Genomic DNA, 20,578 nt, shown 5'->3' with positions numbered 1-20,578 from the left:
CCTTAGAGACTAACAAATTTATTAGAGCATAAGCTTTCGTGAGCTACAGCTCACTTCGATGTAGCTCACGAAAGCTTATGCTCTAATAAATTTGTTAGTCTCTAAGGTGCCACGGGTACTCCTTTTCTTTATAAGAATGTGTTTAGTATTTAGATTCGATAAAATGCTCATAGGATGCGACATGTATTGATCTCACTTATAACACCTGGACCCCATGATATAAAGTTACATTGAGTGTTTGCGTTGTAAATTTCTGTAACTGTGTATCTCACCAATCAGGAAAGAAGAATGAAATAATATAAAAAGGGCTGGTCTTGCACACCAAAGGGACTTTGAACCCAAATGAGCCATTGTGAAAGACCAAAGGACAAAGACTTTGTTGCTTGCCCCCCCAAGACCCATGAAGAGGAGGTGGCTGCAAACACTTGTCCCATCACAATGTGAACTCTGGAGAAAGAGAATAAAAAATCCCTGACCAGAAGAAAATGGGTCACTATGCTGCTTGGAATTTGGATAGGGCAATATTTGTAAGCATAAGTAGTGATCCCCAAGCTGCTTGGCTTGGGTTAGCTCCAAAGGACATAGAAAGCTTGCATACTGGAGCAATTTCTAATTCCTTTTGGAACCTAAAACTAATTCATTTGTGTGTATATGTTTACCTGCTTTAACACTGTAAATAACTCTAATTTCTTTTTCTTAGTTAATAAATCATTAGTTAGTTTATTATAGGATTGGCTACAAGCATCTTTGCTGTGAGGTCTAAAGTGCAATTGACCTGGGATAAGTGATTGATCCTTTGGGACTGGAAGTAACCTGAATATTGTTGTGATTTTTGGTGAAAGGGACCATCTATCATAAAGGCAGGTTTGCCTGGGTGGCAAGATAAACTTGAGTACCTAAGGAGACTGTCTGTTACTCCAAGCACTATAGCAGACTAACCACAAGGAGTTCACACTTGTTACTTTGTTGGTGAAATCTAAGTATAGAACTCACAAACAGTTTGGAGTTTGTGCCCTGCTTCTTGACAGTCTGCCCTGAGGTTGACACTCATGCTCATGAGCTACTCCAGACAGCTTGACACTTGTCACATGAGACAGTGTCTACTAATTCAAGTGATTATTGTTAGAAACAGCTAAGGCAGCCTGCATTCACAAGCCTAAAACACGAACATATAATCATCAAATACATAAATTAGTTGTGATCAGCATTATGGTTAACATATATGTCAACTCAGCAAGTTTGAGGTCCTAAGTTGGTAACCCTATCAGAAGTCTGAGCTTGGACATCAGAAAATCATGCTAGAGGGTACTGAGCCATTAGCCTCTTAGAACTCTGGTCTTACGCATAAAACTAGCAAGATGGAAGTGATCTAATGATATCACAGAAGGCTGTAGCTCAATATAATCCCAGAAACAGAGGGCAAGAGACCTCACTGAAGCATGCATTTAGCCATCACTGTGGCAAGATAGAGGCGCTGAGCCAGTGAACTTAAGCATCTCTTAAAACATGACTATTAGGCTTTTACTCCAGGAACCAATTCTTGACATCAAGAATCTCATTAATTAGCATCCATAGTCACTGATCTTCCTTTCATAGATCATAGAAAACATGCAGCTTTTAAACATGGGAATGGCACAGGAACACAGCTGATCTTAATGCTGAATATCTGCTCTTTGTGACAGGAAGATCAAGGGTCCATGATGATTTTTAGATCTAAAAGCTGCCTTCAACACCAGTGCCTGTGAGGTGCTCTTGACAAAACTATCCTTATAGGTGTGTGTACTGGTAAAGTCTATAACGTGCTATACCTATCCTTCAACCATCACTCTCCTCTCTCTCTCTCTCCCTCTCTCACACACACACAAACCCCCTCACTATCTCCCCCAACACCCTTGAATATCCCTTCTCAACCCCTGGATCTCATGAACTTCAATGAAGTTGTTTGGTAAGATGGTCTCATTGGATAATGATTCTGAAATGTGTGCCAAAAGGATATTTTTGCCCATAATGAAAATATAGGCAAATTAAGCAAAGATTCCATATTACAATAATGTATTGAAGCATTTGATTTCAACATTATGTTTGTAGGCCAAAATTTGACTTACCTTAAAAACTTGTATTTTATATTCTAGGCATCTGAAATATCTGTAAAGCCACCAACAGAATATTAATGGGCAGGAGTAATCTTAGTTGAAAATAAGAACATAAGAATGGCCATATTGGGTCATACCAAAGGTTCATCTAGCCCAGTATCCTGTATTCCGAGAGTGGCCAATGCCAGGTGCCCCAGAGGGAATGAACAGAACCTGTAATCACCAAGTGATCCATCCCCTGTTGCCCATTCCCAGCTTCTAGCAAACAGAGGCTAGGGACACCATCTCTGTCCATCCTGGCTAATAATCATTGATGAACCTATCTTCCATAAACTTATCTAGTTCTTTTTTGAACCCTGTTCTTGGTCTTCACATCATTCTCTGGCAAGGAGTTCCACAGGTTTACTGTGCACTGTGTGAAAAAATACTTCCTTTTGTTTGTTTTAAACCTGCTGCCTATTAATTTCATTTGGTGACCCCCTAGTTCTTGTTGTGATGGGTTCGATCACAGAAACCCCCTTGGGATTGCCAAATGACATGCCAAGACTACTTTTTCCCCTGCTTGTCCTGCCAGCTTGGGACTCCAGCACCCTGTTTTGCTGAGCCAGACAAGCCAGTCTACTCCAACCCAGACCCAGGATCTGAACTACATGCCCCAAAGCTGCAGACTTAACTGAAAGCAATTTAAGAAATGTTCCCGTCTTTAACACTCAGATGCCCAACTCCCAATGGGGTCCAAACCCCAAATAAATCAGTTTTACCCTGTATAAACCTTTGACAGGGTAAACTCATAAATTGTTCGCTGATAACACTGATAGAGAGATATGCACAGCTATTTGCCCTTCCCAGGTACTAATACATACTCTGGGTTAATAAATAAGTAAAAAGTGATTTTATTAAATACAAAAAGTAGGATTTAAGTGGTTCCAAGTAGTAACAGACAGAACAAAGTGAATTACCAAGTAAAATAAAATAAAACATGCAAATCTAAGCCTAATACAGTAATAAAACTGAATACAGATAAAATCTCACGCTCAGAGATGTTTCAGTAAGTTTCTTTCACAGACTGGATGCCTTCCTAGTTTGGGCACAATCCTTTCTCCTGGTACAGCCCTTGTTCCAGCTCAGGTGGTAGTTAGGGGATTTCTCATGATGGCTGCCCCCTTTGTTCTGTTCCACCCACTTATATATCTTTTGCATAAGGCGGGAATCCTTTATCCCTCTCTGGGTTCCCTCCCCTCCTTCTCAATGGAAAAAAAACAGGTTAAAGATGGATTCCAGTTCAGGTGACATGATCACATGTCACTATAAGACTTAATTACCCACTTGCCAGCACACAGGTATACAGGAAGACTTACAAGTAAACAGAGCTATCTACAGTCAATTGTCCTGGTTAATGGGAGCCATCAAGATTCCAAACCACCATTAATGGCCCACACTTTGCATAATTAAAATAGGACCTTGGAATTATATTTTATATTTCTAGTTTTAGATACAAGAACGATACATTCATACAAATAGGATAAACACATTCAGTAGATTATAAGCTTTGTAATGATACCTTACAAGAGACTTTTTGCATGAAGCATACCCCAGTTACATTATAGTCATGCTCATTATCATATTTTTATAAAATCATATAGAGTGCAATGTCACACTTGTGTTATGAGGAGTAAATAACACTTCCTTATTTACTTTCCTCATATCGGTCATGATTTTATAGACCTCAATCTTATTCCCCCTTAGTTGTCTCTTTTTCAAGCTGAAAAGTCCCAGTCTTATTAAGCTCTCCTCATCTGGCAGCCATTCCATACCCCTAACAGCTTTGTCTAACTTTGTCTAACTGAAGGAATGCCATCTCTCAAAGGACCTGGCTCCAGAGCTGAGGGCACTTAACCCTTCCCAGGAAGTACTGAGCATCTTGTAGGACCATACTTGAAAATATCCCATCCTGCCTTACCACACCAACATGACTATGAACCTAAATCCTCTTCTGTAATGTGGGCCCATCAGTGATCTATATGCACATTTAGGGCCTGATTCTGTACCTCTGATGTTAATGGGAATTTTGTCATTTTGCCATTGGGTGAAATTCTTTGGTCTATGTTATACAGGAGGTCACTCTAAATGATCATATAATTGTCCTCTCTGGCCTTGAAATCTGTGAATCTACAAATCATTGACTCCAATGGGCAAAGGATTAGACCCTTGATGGAAGCTACCCCTTATATGAACTAATTAGCCTACATAATGTAGGAATTGGAATTCAGTTATTAATTTAACGGTAGTTTTATGGTACTAATGGCATAGGAGTTAGAGGTATTATTCATTGCTTAATTCCACAGTGTGTTGGGCATTTTAATTCACTTATTCATTAAACTGGAGTTATACCTAGGGGTAATGTTAAAACTAGAATTAAGTTTCTACTTGGAAGTTGGAGTTGTTGAGTGTTTAAGTAGGAATTAAAACTAGGTCACACTTTTTTACTACAATTTAAAAAAAAATTGTCTGAGTGTTTCATCCACATTCTTACAAGCCTGTGGGTTTGGAAAGGCAGGAGATTTATTTTCAGGTAATTATTTTACCAAGTTTAAAAAAAAGCCACAAACTTAAAAGTTTGTTAACACAACTATTCTTCTCTAAATTTGCTAGTGTAATGTAATAATCTTCAGCAGGGACTATCAGCTAGGATGAAACCACAGTGGCTTGCTATCAAAGCACAGATCTCTACCTCTTGATAGAAAAGGAGTATCTCCATTAGCTTGTACAAATAGCAGGTTTTTATCCTCTGAATGGATCATCCAGTAAGAGGAGCGCAGAACCCACTTTGCATACATATTACATTGTTATTTTAAAGGTCACATTTTCTTGAAGTTGAGGCCCAATTATAAATGGAATTAAAAAAAATGTACATTCTTGTGGCACTTTCTTTTACGCAAACAAAGCAGGTAATTGTACCTGTTTGCACGCACAGTTGCTTTACATGTGTACACATGTGTGTCCCTGTGTGTTTATATTTTTCCTAATATATGAACTGCTACTGCAGTGGGATGTGCCAATAAGTGGCAGTAGCAGTTCATTGAAACTGATCTATTTGGTATATTTTTTAGTCCTTCAGACCACACTTTTTACAGCAATTTTTTACTGTGGGGCAACAATTAGGGAAATACGTGGTCTATTTCTGGCTCTTCTATGGTCTTCTGTATACACTAATGCAAATCATCCTCTCTGTGCCTCTGTCATGTGGGGATAACAATGCTTTCCCACCTCACAGGGATGTTTGTAAGGCTTAAATTATTACTAGGGACAAAGTACAGATGGCCCAATCTGAGTGCACAAGGTGGGATAAAGGTTATAATCCTTGTATCCAATCCAATCCTTGTACCCATGCAGCTACCCTTACTTTCCTTACATTGAAAGACAGTCAGTGTCATGGGGCCACGATCCAGCAGAGAAGGGCAGGCTCTAAGTGATTGAATCTAGTTCTCTTTCAAAGAGGGTTACTTACCATCTTCTGTTCTGGCATGCCTTGCTCAGCACTCTGGACAGTTTTTTAAGGGAAACTAATAACAGATGCAGGAATCAGTTCATCACCGCCTTCAGTGCAGAAAACACATTGGGTAATGATTGATCTATTCAATGTCTATGTAATTCATCTGGCAGCAGTAGCCTGTATTGATGCATCTCAGGATAGTGCACTGTCATTAGGATGTGCATGTTGAGCCATACCTCCTTGTATAGTCTACCTCACATAGAGCCCTCCTTATTATGTATATTGTGTGCCACAATTCTGGAAGTGCAAGATGACCTTCCAATTGATAGGATGACTGTTTGTTAAAGCAGTCTGCCCATGAATGTGGAAGCATCGGCCTGCCTATGAAAAGTACCTGTGTTGGAATTTACTATCTGTTTGTATTGTATGGTACTGTATGTATATTGTGCATTGATATGTTCATCTTTGTGGCTGCAACCCTGTGTTTTATGGGATCTATGCCTGTGTGTGACTATTGAATTGCTTTCTCATTTAACAATAGGGGGTAATAAAAAGAGAGGCAGCCCTGCAGCTGACTAGTTCAAAGGTAAAGCAATGCATATCCACTACAGCTGCTAGCTAATCTCCTGCAGTTGTATTGAGACTGCTGCTGAGATCAATGTCAGGCCAATGCTGGCTAAGTGCCTGCGCTGACAGGTTGTATTTATCATTCATGTCACTAGTAGCCTGGAAACACTGTTTACAAGGATCTTTACATAAAATAAATTCCCAACACTCAGTTTTGCTATCATTCTCTGCAGCTCTCTATTCCTGTGCAAGTAGTTTGCTGTGAGATAATTCTCATTTCTGAATTATATTTAGTAGGCAACTTTGATTCTATTTCAGAAGCTCCAGTAGATCTACAAATGCCTGCCACATTTAAACCTTCAGGCTTATTTCTGATCTCATTTACAGCAGCAGTTACAAATTCCTGAGGAGAGCTGGCTCGAGACTGTGTTGACTCTTGGAGTGTTCCAGGAACTCGAACGTAAGCAAAAAGGCCCGAGTGAGGAGCTAAGTCCTATTAGGTCTATCAACAATAGTGCGTGCTTTCATTCTCATTTGCTAATAATGTAGCACAGAATGATGTCCCTGTGATGGATCTGACAATGTCCTGCAATATCTTTGGAAGATCTTATTGAATTAAATGTAAATAGCTTTGGAGTCCATTGTATTACAAATGCAAAGTTTATGTATTATTTTGGAATTGTATGTAACTTCTATAGCGGTGAGACATGACCAGTGTAAACCCTGGGAAGTGTTGAGCATCAAAGGGCTATTTGAAACAATATGCCAGACAGGAATGAATTTATGGGACTACGACAGGGCAGCGTCCATCCGATGAAGTGACCTGTAGCTCAGAAAAGCTTATTCTCAAATAAATTTGTTAGTCTCTAAGGTGCCACAAGTACTCCTTTTCTTTTTACAGACCACACTGAGACCTTCTTGCTTGTAAAAAGAAAAGGAGTACTTGTGGCACCTTAGAGACTAACAAATTTATTAGAGCATAAGCTTTCGTGAGCTACAGCTCACTTCATCGGATGCATTTGGTGGAAAAAACAGAGAGTCTGTTTTTTCCACCAAATGCATCCGATGAAGTGAGCTGTAGCTCACGAAAGCTTATGCTCTAATAAATTTGTTAGTCTCTAAGGTGCCACAAGTACTCCTTTTCTTTTTGCGAATACAGACTAACACGGCTGCTACTCTGAAACCTGTCTTCTTGCTTGTAAACATCCCTGTGTTGAGTTGAGTATTATTCCCTCCACCAATACATAGCACTGTCTCTACACCTTTACCCACTGTATCTCAACTTTTTAACCCCTTCTCCAAAACAAAAGGGAGCAGGGTAAAGTGTCTTTACTCAGAGGACCTCCTTTGTCAAGCTCACCTCCTCTTGTTTTTCTGCTCTCCCCCCCATCCCCTTTATATAGCTTCCCTGTTAACTCATTGAATCATCAGCCCTGGTAAGGGGTGTGCCTCTGTCCAATTAGGCCTTCTCCAGGGAAACCTTATTACACTAATTTCAGAGTAGCAGCCGTGTTAGTCTGTATTCGCAAAAAGAAAAGGAGTACTTGTGGCACCTTAGAGACTAACAAATTTATTAGAGCATAAGCTTTCGTGAGCTACAGCTCACTTCATCGGATGCATCGGAAGTGAGCTGTAGCTCACGAAAGCTTATGCTCTAATAAATTTGTTAGTCTCTAAGGTGCCACAAGTACTCCTTTTCTTTTTGCTAATTACACTAACAGTGACTAGAGTGCTGAATCAAGTGCTAGCCCTTATCAGTCCGCCACAGGGAGAAAAAGTTTGGAGGGTTTCCCAGGAAATCTCAAGGGGGAGGAGTATTCCAATGTATCCTCTCTAGTTACTGGAGAACTCAGGGTTTTTAAGCTGTGCCCTGAGGAGAGGATCTTTGTCTGCTGATCACCTGTTACAGGAGGACAAGATCAAAGTCCCAAACCATATCAAAGAAAGAATGAACTATTCACAAGTATGACAGGTTTCAGAGTAGCAGCCAAGTATGTTCATTCTGAGCTAGCAGCTGCTGTGAACAGGGCCCTACCAATTTCAGGGCCACAAAAAACGTGTGACAGACCATGAAGTAAGTCCTTCCCCATGAAATCTGATCTCCCCAAAATCTGCTAGTTCAGCTGGCTGGGGAAGGACAGGACTTGTCCTTCCCCTGCACGGCTGTTATGAGGGGAGATCAGACTCACCTCCACATCTGGTACACCCTCACATCTGCACTGCAGCAGCCCCAGGGCTGGGCTCCAGGCTTCCGCCCCATGGTTCCTGCCGGGGCTTGGATGCCTGGGCTCAGGGCTGCTGCTTTCACCCAAGCTGGGGGCTGTCCTACCCACTCCCCATGGCTCCTGCCCAGGATAGAGGGACCCAGACTGGAGGCTGCCACCCCTGCAGTTCCTGTGTGGGCTTGGGGCTGCTGCACCCCCACTCTGTGCCTCCTGCACAGGCCTCCGCCCTCCACAGCTCCTGCCCGAACTCGGGCTTCCACCCCCTGCAGGTCCTGCCCGGGCTCAGGGTACCCATTTTTCAAATTGGCTGGGGCCCTAGGCATAGGCCCCATGCACACATGTGTTAATCCACCATTGGCCATGACTAGTAGCTAGGGGCACTCCCAGCAGCACTGGGGAGATCAGATCCACCCCCACCTCCAGCCTTCTCCAACTGCATGATAGTTCGCAGCTGCTGCCTTCCGAGCCCAGCTCTGGAGGCAGCACAGAAGTGAGGGTGGCGATCACTTATACCTGTGGCAATTATGCTGTTTATAGATTCCAAGGAGAAAGCAAAGCCGGCCTGCTGAGGCAGTCTGAATTGTTGGGGAACTCACACTGTAGTCAGGGAACTGTTCAGCCTGGGGAAACCCCAGTCAGGAGATGGAGGTCTCCACCCAAGAGAGGTGATGGCTGAGGAACCTGTGGCCTAGAGTGGATGCCCTTGCTGGACCATGAGGGGAAATACAGGTGCAGTTGCCTGAACTATGATAGTCCCATTTGCCATGGAAACTATCACTGAGCCAGAAATGTGCAAAATTAAGGAATTATTCCTAAAGATGCACCTGTGGGAAATAAGTGAAATGATTTATTCTGACAACATGGTAGCAGGGATAGGTACCATTTGTACGCAAGAAGGAGCAACAGTCAACATTGTCTTTACACCTTTTGCATTGCAAGAACCTGGATGTCACAGTAAGATCTACAGATTCACATTATACACAGGCTTTGTGACTACTTCACTAACAGTGTGATGTCCCATGTCCTCTACAAATCCTCAATATTTGATACCACGGTGACAGATGTGTATTCATAAAATCAATTGCTATTATGGAATAGTTAAAGAAATCAAAGCATTTGTCAGGTACTGTATCACTTAAAAAAAAAATCTCGTGTATGAAACTAGCCACCAGATGGCAGCAACTACAGACCAGGAGAATTTGTTGAACCATAAGGTTGAACCGTCTCAGTTGTGCTTGATCTGGTTATACCAGAGGTGGGCAAACTTTTTGGGCCGAGGACCACATCTGGGTGGGGAAATTGTATGCAGGGCCGGGGCAAGGGGCTGGGGTGCGGGAGGGAGTGCGGGGTGTGGGAGGGGGTGCATTGTGCAGGAACGGGCTCAGGGCAAGGGATTGGGGAAGAGGAGGGGTGTGGGGTGTAGAAGGGGGCTCAGGGAAGGAGGTTGGGGTGCAGGAGGGGTGCAGAGTGCAGGAGGGGGCTCAGGGCAGGGGTGCAGGAGGGGTGCCAACTGCGTGAGGGAGCTCAGGTCAGGGGGCTGAGCTGCAGGAGAGGTGCGGGGTGCAACAGGGGGCTCAGGGCAGGGAGTTGGGGTGCAGGAGGGGTGTGGGGTGCGGCAGGGAGCTTAGGGCAGGGAGTTGGGGGTGGTGTGCAGGAGGGGTTCAGGCTCCGGGGTGGCAGCGGCACACACCGGGGTCAGAGTTAATAAGATCCCTAGACCATTCTGTTCCATTATCACATGTCCCTTATGACCCCTCTGACAGATACGTGATTGCAGCGTATTAGTTAAATCTCTCTCTCTCTCACACAGTTTGCTAACACAATACTCTGGTGTTCAGGCTGTCAGCTATGTTTATCGTCAGATTTCGAGAGTTGTTCTATGGCCAGGATAAGGCGATTGTACCTGACATAACTCCATACCTCTGTGACTTTCTGTGTTTGTGTAAACTTTGGATTTAAGCCCAGAAAAAAACTTTCTTGGTGACCTCTACTCACTACCTTGTGTCTGTACTATTTGTTCACCATAACCACTTGTTACCTCCAACCTCAGACTTCGACTGTATAAGCTCTTGTGGACAGGAAATGTATTTTTGTTACGTATCTGTATAACACCTAGCACAATGGGGCCTAGGCCTTGAGAAAGTGGCCCAATACAAATAAATTAAATTATAAAAAATATGGCTTGTTATAATAATTGCATTGACCCTCATTTATATGGTTGTAAAGGATGCAACAGCCCCATATAGCCACATATTCTGGTTGTGCTCTGGGACAACAAATCCTTAGGAAAATCAGCTTCCAAAGAATACCTCCCAGAGCAAAAATGGAGGAGAGGACCTGCAGCTACTTTGCAAGTAGAAGGCACTGATCATTTGGAGGGATCAGGGAATTTGTGCAGCAGCCCTTGGTGGATTCCCTGCTCCTCTATTCCCTTAGCTGAGGCAACAAGAGACACTGCAAGGGTGTTAATAGTAATCTTAAAAAGAAAAGGAGTACTTGTGGCACCTTAGAGACTAACAAATTTATTAGAGCATAAGCTTTCGTGAGCTACAGCTCACTTCATCGGATGCATTTGGTGGAAAAAACAGAGGAGAGATTTATATACACACACACAGAGAACATGAAACAATGGGTTTATCATACACACTGTAAGGAGAGTGATCACATAAACACACACACAGAGAACATGAAACAATGGGTTTATCATACACACTGTAAGGAGAGTGGTCACATAAACACCACCCTATATCGGAAACCTACTGACCGCTATTCCTACCTACATGCCTCTAGCTTTCATCCAGATCATACCACTCGATCCATTGTCTACAGCCAAGCGCTACGATATAACCGCATTTGCTCCAACCCCTCAGACAGAGACAAACACCTACAAGATCTCTATCATGCATTCCTACAACTACAATACCCACCTGCTGAAGTGAAGAAACAGATTGACAGAGCCAGAAGAGTACCCAGAAGTCACCTACTACAGGACAGGCCCAACAAAGAAAACAACAGAACGCCACTAGCCATCACCTTCAGCCCCCAACTAAAACCTCTCCAACGCATCATCAAGGATCTACAACCTATCCTGAAGGACGAGCCATCACTCTCTCAGATCTTGGGAGATAGACCAGTCCTTGCTTACAGACAGCCCCCCAATCTGAAGCAAATACTCACCAGCAACCACACACCACACAACAGAACCACTAACCCAGGAACCTATCCTTGCAACAAAGCCCGTTGCCAACTCTGTCCACATATCTATTCAGGGGATACCATCATAGGGCCTAATCACATCAGCCACACTATCAGAGGCTCGTTCACCTGCGCATCTACCAATGTGATATATGCCATCATGTGCCAGCAATGCCCCTCTGCCATGTACATTGGCCAAACTGGACAGTCTCTACGTAAAAGAATGAATGGACACAAATCAGACGTCAAGAATTATAACATTCAAAAACCAGTTGGAGAACACTTCAATCTCTCTGGTCACTCGATCACAGACCTAAGAGTGGCTATACTTCAACAAAAAAGCTTCAAAAACAGACTCCAAGGAGAGACTGCTGAATTGGAATTAATTTGCAAACTGGATACAATTAACTTAGGCTTGAATAGAGACTGGGAATGGATGAGTCATTACACAAAGTAAAACTATTTCCCCATGGTATTTCTCCCCCCCACCCCACCCCCCACTGTTCCTCTGATATTCTTGTTAACTGCTGGAATTAGCCTACCTGCTTGTCACCATGGAAGGTTTTCCTCCTTTCCCCCCCCTGCTGTGGGTGATGGCTTATCTTAAGTGATCACTCTCCTTACAGTGTGTATGATAAACCCATTGTTTCATGTTCTCTGTGTGTGTGTATATAAATCTCTCCTCTGTTTTTTCCACCAAATGCATCCGATGAAGTGAGCTGTAGCTCACGAAAGCTTATGCTCTAATAAATTTGTTAGTCTCTAAGGTGCCACAAGTACTCCTTTTCTTTTTGCGAATACAGACTAACACGGCTGCTACTCTGAAATAGTAATCTTGGTAACCTGATCCAGGTCAGGTGACTAGGACAAGGAAATGAAGTCCAATCCCTCTGACCAGCACTTCTATGTCATATCATCGTTACAATACAGATGATTGCTATTTTATTTTGCTAGCTGAGAGGAAAGGAGACCCTGGTTATTTTAGGTGTCCAAGAATTTGCTAGCTGCTCACACAGATGGTCACTGATTTTTCCTTTAACTGACTCACAGCTCTAATAACATTGATATTTTGAATGAGAATTGAGCGAGTCTTGTTTCTGTACATGAAAGAGGCAAATGCTACAACTGCTTCTTGATCCTGACTTTTGTGTACTTGCCACTTCTGCATCTTGTCTTCACTATCTTGATGCCCTGAACTAGAAACAGCTGGTCAGTCCCTGTGGATTATCTTTCCTGGCTCTGTCCCTGTCAGTGCTTCAGGATTAACCAAGTGCAGTATAGATTGCTTTGTTTATTCCTGGGTGGTGGTGATAGTGGCAGTGGGGGCAGAGAACAGTACTTTTATTGCAACTGGCCCCCCTTTGCCCTCTCTTTATTACATGTTTCTCATCCCCGGCCTACACAGCCTCTTCTATAATGACAAATATAAAGCACTGCTGCATGTGTCGTAGGGATGTTAAGTTTGATATTAAGCTTCCTCTTCTTCTCATGGGATGCAATAATTTTATCAAGGCCAGTTAGACGAGAGATGAAGTGGTGAAAGGCAAAGCACCACTGGCAGAGGCCAGAGTTGTATTAGCAGTTTTAGGCAAAAGGCTGGTAGAAGGAGCAGTGTAAAAATATTCATGCTTCAGGTTTCATAAACTGCAATCTAAGTAAAAGCATATAAATGTATGACTGATACAACTTGTTCAAAATGGCATTATCTCCGCCAGTTAGAGTGAAAGGATGCCATGCAATTGTTGACCAGTGACTGTAGACTTATTTTTCAATTATACAAATTCCAGCCCTTGTGTAGGTCTGATCTGCGTATTGAATGCATAGTCATTTCTTATAACCATAGAAGAGATAAATCACTGTGCTCTGATTGTCTGAGGGTCGAGTGATTTGTATCTCTAATATTGTATGGTTGCTATGATGATAATTTGAGGTCAATTCCTGTTTATGAGGTAGAAACTATTCAGCTCAACCATATCCTGAGCTGAATAAATTCTAAGATTGAAGATTGAGGAATTTGCTAATCCAGCATATGGGCTATTACAAACTACAAAGCAGCACCCACAAATTATCAGACTGATATTTAAAATTATATTTTAAAAACCCCTATGAAAACATAATGGACCATTGGATAGTCGTGTTCTGGTCACATGAATGCTGTTCTTTACAACTTATCCAAAGTAAAGCCATTCCCCAAACATTCACCCAAACAAAAGCCCATGAGTATTTGCAAAGAGCAAGAGGACACAAGCATGGGTGGAAACACTGTTTTGCAATATTTCACCAGTATACTTACCATATAGATCTAATGTGCTTTACTAGAGAGAGGTTAAGGCTAGGCATTACTACAGTCACACAGCAAACCAATCAGCTCACTTAGAAATCCAACCACCAACTCACACAGCTAAAACCAAACCCTCAGTTTCAACCAATGCAAAACTCCTTCCTTTTCAAACTGTCATCTTGGTATCACCACACTTCAGTTCAGTCCATCTGCTTTGGGGCTTACTACCATGATACCGTTATCATCTGTAAAGCCAGGGTAACCGGTACAGGGCAGATCACTCCAGTGCAAGGGTGATCCCCCAGGGGTGCAGAACAGCTGCAATAATATTTAGACTCTTAAATCATTTGTATCTGTTTTCCCTTTCTGTGTGGAAAAGGCTTTAATAGAAATATTTGTGCTGTAGAAGCTACTACAGAATCAGAACTGCAGTAGTGGCCATAAAGCACTTCCATAGATGCTTTGTGGTCCCAGGAGAGCAGCGCAAACCACAGTCTAATACATGGGCTGTGAGCTGCTGCTCAGGATTTGGGCTTTAATGTATGAGAAGCATCCTTTGGGGAATAGGTCTCACTGATTGTGCCATGACTGCATTACTTCATAGCATCAATTCAACTGATACACAATTATCAATGAAACACATGTAAACATCTTTTCCATTCACATCTCAGCATCACAGTTGTTCCTGTCAGCTGCTGTTGTGGAGTGGAGGAATTGATCTCTAATATTGTCTATTACTATTTGCAGGATGGATATTTTTGTCTATTTCGTGTCTGATTCTGATGTCAAATCAGGAGTAATTCCACTGAAGTTACACAGCTGTAAACCTGTTTTAATTGCCAGCAGTATCAGGCCCATTATATTAACAACTGAGGAAAGGCACCCAGAAGCTAGGCATTAGGAACTTATTTTAATATAAAGATAAATGACACTTTTATCAATATTGTTGTATTGTTTTCTTGTGCTTCCCTGTCTGTATCCACCTGTTGTCACTTGTCTTATGAGAATCTCTTTGGGGCTGTCTTTGACTAATAGGTCTTGCTGTCTCTTGTATGAAGTCCATGACCCACTTATGGATGCAAAAAAGTCTTTGTGCGGAGACTTCAGGATCTATCAAACTACGTACTGCCTGTATTGTTATACGGGTCAGAAACCAAGACCCTCTGACAGGCAGACTTGGAGCAGCTAGAGCCATTCCATATGTACTGTCAGCACCAAATCCTGTGCGAAATGTCACCATATTGCAGAGATCTGGCCTTTCTTCAGTTGCTCATTATATTCAAAAAGTGGCACCGTGTACTTTTTGGCCATGTTGCCAGAATGGATAAAACCACCCTAGGACACTGTGTTCTCCAACTCTCCATCAACATGTGAAGAGGTGCACACCCTGACCCTACCTTGTGCCGCTCCTGGGCCACCCCAGAGATCTGTGGATTCACAGGATTGAGCCAGATCTGGGAACTTCACTACACTGTGCCTGGTGCAATGCCATCAACCATGGTCACTCTCGCTGGTGCAACGATCCTTAGTAGACTATGTGTGTTTGATGATGTTTGGTTTGAGGCAGGAACCATCTTTTTTCTTCTGTGTTTGTATAGCACCTAGCACAATGGGGTCCTGGTCCATGATGGGCTTCGAGGTGTAATAATAATAATAAACTTAACTGTATAATGTCTTGACATTTTTATTTAAATTTTCTAAAGAACTGCAGTCACTCTCCATTCATTTAAATTCATCATTTGTTTGATGTAAACAGGATATGCATTGCACAAACTCATTTAAGAGAATCATGAATTATCCAGTTCTTAGGAATCAAAGGCAACATGTATTCTTCATTCCTGTTTTTTTCCTGGAATGGCTTGAAAGGTCTGTAGTTTGCTTCCCTACATAAAACTCTCACTTTCTGTTTTCTTTTCAAAATGCCTTTATAGAACTTCCACTACAGATCCTTCAGATTAAGGAAGTTCACATACTGTGTTTCTGAAAGCAGCAAGAAGCTGCATAAAATGTAAGCATTATACGTAATAGCATCTTTAATCAAGAGGAGCAAGAAGTATCTGTGTATTGACTTTGCAGTGTAGTGTATTGACTTCAACAAGTACTGTGGGTGCTCAGGACCTCTGAAATTTAAGCCATTTATTTACGTGCATACATATGCATTTAGGTATCTAATTTTAGGCATCCAGTTGATAAATTTCGGCCATAATTGAAAAAAAATTATAATAATAATAGGCTCACTCATGCTCCTACTGAAATCAATGGAAAACTATTAATTTCAATGGCAGCAGGAAAAGCTCCACAACTCAAATGGAGAAATCAGATAATCACTCTGGTTGGCACCGTGGTTGCTAATCTCAGTATACAGGCCAAAGAATGAACAGACATGGACACTTTACTACTGTATCTTCCTACCCCCCTGTTGGTGGTCCCTCCACACCACAGTTAAGGCATATTGATAGAACAATGGAAAACATGACTTCTTGGTTTATTCAAATGACTTTTTGGCTCAGTACAACTTAATTTGGCACTGTGGGGAGAGCTGCTTTCCACTCAGGTTTTAATGATTGATGGCCATACAGGGGGAGATTTTTCAATGGTTGGGGGCTAGGCACCTAATTCCCATTGGCTTTCAAAGGGAACTGAGCCCCCAACTTTCTAAATGTGCTTTTGAAAATGTCCATCTAAACTGATTAAAAAATCTATTTGCATGTCTCCTATTGCAATTCATCAGGTATGTTACTGAACAAATAATTATTTGAATTACTGTAGCACAGATTGAAAAATAACATTTCAGCACCTGTGATAACAGGCAAACAAAAGGTAATGAATAAAGGCCAAATGCACTGATAGATGTTGACTTTTTAAATTACAATCATTCTGACAATTTATACTATACACTTAGCCAGTTAATTACTTTTCTCAGTATAGGGGAAAACAGTAGCAGCTCAAATACTACACTAGCCTAATAGATATTAAGCTTTTAACGGCAGCCACCGTGTTCTGAGCCCAAATCTTTCTGCTCCAGAACTAACTGAAGTGCAAATGTACACTGATGAATCATGAGAAGAGTGTAATCACTCATACATCAGATTCCATCGAAGAATGAACTACCTTCATATTCTGAAAATGCTATTATACATTAGAGGGTTTTTGAACACACAGCAATTTGATACTGTAGAAGTGTCTACTAAAAAAAAGGGAAATAATATAGCTACAAATCATTTTTACCCTAAAGTACTCACTTTGCAACTGTGAAAGAATAACTGTTTCTTCTCTTCACTGCCATTTGGTGACTCATTATCCCCCACTTGACTCATTCTATCTACTTTGCGCTGAAAAAAAATGAAAATAACTTAGTTTTAGTATTATCACTTACAGGGCTAAAGACTGGTAGAAGAGTGGGATGAAATGAGAAAAATGTGAAGATGGCTTGATGGTTTAGCGATGGAATAGCCATATGCACGTTAGAAGTGTTCCATTCCTCTGCCAGTGAAGGACATCTCTAGTGCTTTGTTCAGCATAGTTTCAAAATGTTCTTTTGACAAAGACAAGACAAAAGGCATCTTCTGCTTTCTTTGGGAGATTATTCCAGTTCAGTGGATCTCAGTGTCAAGAAGTTTATCCTAAAATTCTAAATATTCCTTTTCTTTATTTCATCCAATGTTTTTGATTTTCCTTTTCCCACCCTAAGCAGTTCCCCTCCCTCTTTAAAATTTAAACTCTTCCTATACTTGTAGATAGTCATTTTGTTTTCCTATAGTTGCCATTTTGCCAAGGTGTATCTGTTTAAACTAGGGCTGTCAATTAATCACAGTTAACTCAAGCGATTAACTCAAAACAAATTAACTTGATTAAAAAATTAATCAAAATTAATCACAGTTTTTAATCGCTCTGTTAAACAATAATAGAATATCAATTTAAATTTATTATAAATATTTTTCGATGTTTTTCTACATTTTCTACATAGTATTTTTCAATTCACCTCATACAAGTACTGTAATACAATCTCTTTTTCATGAAAGTGGAACTTACAAATGTAGAATTTTTTTTTACATAACTGCTCTCAAAAACAAAATAATGTAAACCTTTAGTGCCAATTCCATTCAGTCCTAATTCTTGTTCAGCCAATCGCAAAGACAAACAAGTTTATTTACATTTACAGGAGATAATGCTTGCCCACTTCTTATTTACAATGTCACCTAAAAAAAAATAATGTAAAGTGAGCACAATACACTTTGTATTGTACGTTGTAATTGAAATCAATATATTTGAAAATGTAGAAAAACATCCAAAAATATTTATAATAAATTTAAATTGGTATTGTATTATTGCTTAACAGTGTGATTAAAACTGTAATAATTTTTTAATCTTGCAATTAATTTTTTAAATAATTTGACAGCCCTAGTTTAAACAATCGTCATATGTCATTTCCTGCTGCTCTCTAATAATTTTTCCTACTCTTCTGTGAATTTGTTTATGCCTTTCTGGTACTAAAATATCCAGAAATGAACAAAATGGTCTAGGGCAGTGGTTCTCAACCAGGGGTCTGGGGCCCCCTGGGGGGCCGTGAGCAGGTTTTCGGGGGTCCACCAAGCAGGACCAGTGTTAGACTGGCTGGGTCCAGGGCAGAAAGTCTAAGCCCTTCCACACAGGGCTGAAGCCCAGGGTCCTGAGCCCCACTTCCCAGGGCTGAAGCAGAAGCCTGAGCAACTCAGCTTCACGTGGGGCCCTGGGTAATTGCCCTGCTTGCTACCCCTTAATGCCAGCCCTGGTTTTTATATGCAGAAAAACATTTGTTGTGGCACAGGTGGGCCGTGGTGTTTTTATAGCAAGTTGATATAAAAAAAAAGTTACAATTTATAGCTCATTCAAACAGTCTCTCCCGACTGGGAATATAACAGGAGGTTTGAATGGGCTTGTATGTAGTCTGAATTATTTCCAGTAAGAATATTTGCCCAGTTTTCGATAAAACTAAATTTGACCCTAACAATTAAAATATCCAGGCATTCACTACCACCTCCCGTCCACAACCTGTGAACTAGCACTGCTTGGGCTCTAGGGGGCTGCCGTGTTTGCATCATGAACATCACACCCAGAGACATTGAAACGTGCAAGAGGCCATCAGTTTTCCGGCGGCATCAAAATCCCTGCATTGCCCCTTCCTGGATATCTGCACATCAGAGCCTACCACACCCAATCCCAAGATATGTCTGCCTCAGCAATGCAAAGGACTGGATCAAGGGAAAGGACAAGCCAAAGTGAGGCAACATTTCTGACATTTCAGGGAAATTACATTTCCAGGAGCTTCTCTTTCAACCAAACTGCTGAAGACACCTCAGCTAAGTCAGCAGAAGAGGGAGAGCACTGTTCATAGGGAAAGAGTCCGTGAGCAGGAGAAGAGAAGTCACGCTTTCTACAGAGGGAGCCTTCTAGCCAGAGGTAGAGCTCTCTCCCAAGCAGTGGTTCTCAACCAGAGGTACAGTACACATACCCCCGGGGATACGCAGAAGTCTTCCAGGGGGTGCACCAACTCGTCTAGATATTTGCCTAGGTTTAGAACAGGCTACATAAAAAGCACTAGCGAAGTCAGTGTAAACTAAACTTTCCTACAATGACTTGTTTATACTGCTCTATATACTATACACTGAAATGTAAGTACAATATTTGTAGTCCAATTGATTGATTTTATAATTACATGACAACAATGAGAAAGTCAGCAATTGTTCAGTAATAGCGGGACTGTGCCACTTTTGTATTTTTATGTCTGATTTTGTAAGCAAGTAGTTCGTAAGGGAGATGAAACCTGGGGGGGGGGTCGGCAGGACAGATCACACTCCGGAAAGGGGTACAGGAGCCTGGAAAGGTTGAGAGCCCCTGCTGTAGAGAAAGGAGAGTGGGCTAGACAGTGGGACAGCTCTGCGGAGAGAGGGGGGCAGGCGGGGGGGGGGTTCCAGTGGGAGAAAAGAGCGTTAAAACCATGGCAAACACACCTCATCAGCAAACCGTCAAGAGCAAGAACCAGCTCCCAGCGGAGCACCCGAGCACGAGCCCAGGCCCCAGCTGCAGCGCGGGCGCCTCCAGTGGCCCGAGGTCCGTGTGCTCCGCGGGGCCACAGTGACTCCCCGGGGACGTCACAGAGCGCGGCGCAGGGAGCCCCCTGGCGGCTTCAAAGGTGGAGCGCGTTGCGCCTGCGTCAGTCCCAGAGCCTGGGCCGTGGAGCTGCTCAGCCCACGGCCCCTCTTCCTAGGCGGGGACCGCTGCTTCCAGCTGAGTTTACACAGAAACCCATCCAGGGGTCAAACGGGAATGACGCTGCCGACGCGGGACTCAGCCACCGTTAAGGGGGCCCTGTGTAGCCCTGAGGCGCGTTGTGTTGTGTTGTGTTGAGCACACGTGTGCCCCTTAACACTAGCGTTACTTGTACCAGCAAGGCTGTGCCCTGCCTGTGCCTGGGTTTAAGAAAACAACCCCACTCTCACCTTTGCAGGTACAACCTGTTGCTTGGATTCAACAGTATGTGAGGGTCCCTTCATTTGGAGAAAGAAATGTGTGTCAACAGAATATTTGCTGTTTATCCTAACCCTTGCAGTTTGTAAGGGTTACTGATTACAGCTCTTGAATATGACACGTTTCCTTTCTAGTAATAAAAAGATTAAATGACAGAAAAATTAATAGCTCCAAGCTAATGCCTGGAAATCTACTCTATTTGCTGCCATTCATTGTG

General features: G+C 42.2%; 1 protein-coding gene across 2 annotated transcripts in view; it reads right to left on the bottom strand.

Annotated features, from left to right (window-relative positions):
* The window catches only part of GOLM1 (golgi membrane protein 1), a 102,816-nt gene extending 82,839 nt beyond the window's left edge, over positions 1-19,977 (bottom strand). Inside the window, exons 1-2 of one of the 2 annotated variants that reach the window (XM_043515147.1) lie at positions 19,845-19,977; positions 17,097-17,186 (exon numbers count right to left, since the gene is read on the bottom strand). In XM_043515147.1, the coding sequence (XP_043371082.1) occupies positions 17,097-17,152 (56 nt within the window). In that variant the 5' untranslated portion in view covers positions 17,153-17,186; positions 19,845-19,977. The remainder of the gene's footprint in view (positions 1-17,096; positions 17,187-19,844) is intronic. The other variant, XM_038402289.2, reaches the window with a different exon arrangement.
* Positions 19,978-20,578: the final 601 nt, after the last annotated feature.

Source organism: Dermochelys coriacea, chromosome 5 (assembly GCF_009764565.3).
Source record: "Dermochelys coriacea isolate rDerCor1 chromosome 5, rDerCor1.pri.v4, whole genome shotgun sequence".
In the NCBI taxonomy this organism is placed as follows: domain Eukaryota; kingdom Metazoa; phylum Chordata; order Testudines; family Dermochelyidae; genus Dermochelys; species Dermochelys coriacea.
This window is presented reverse-complemented; position numbering and strand designations above follow the sequence as displayed.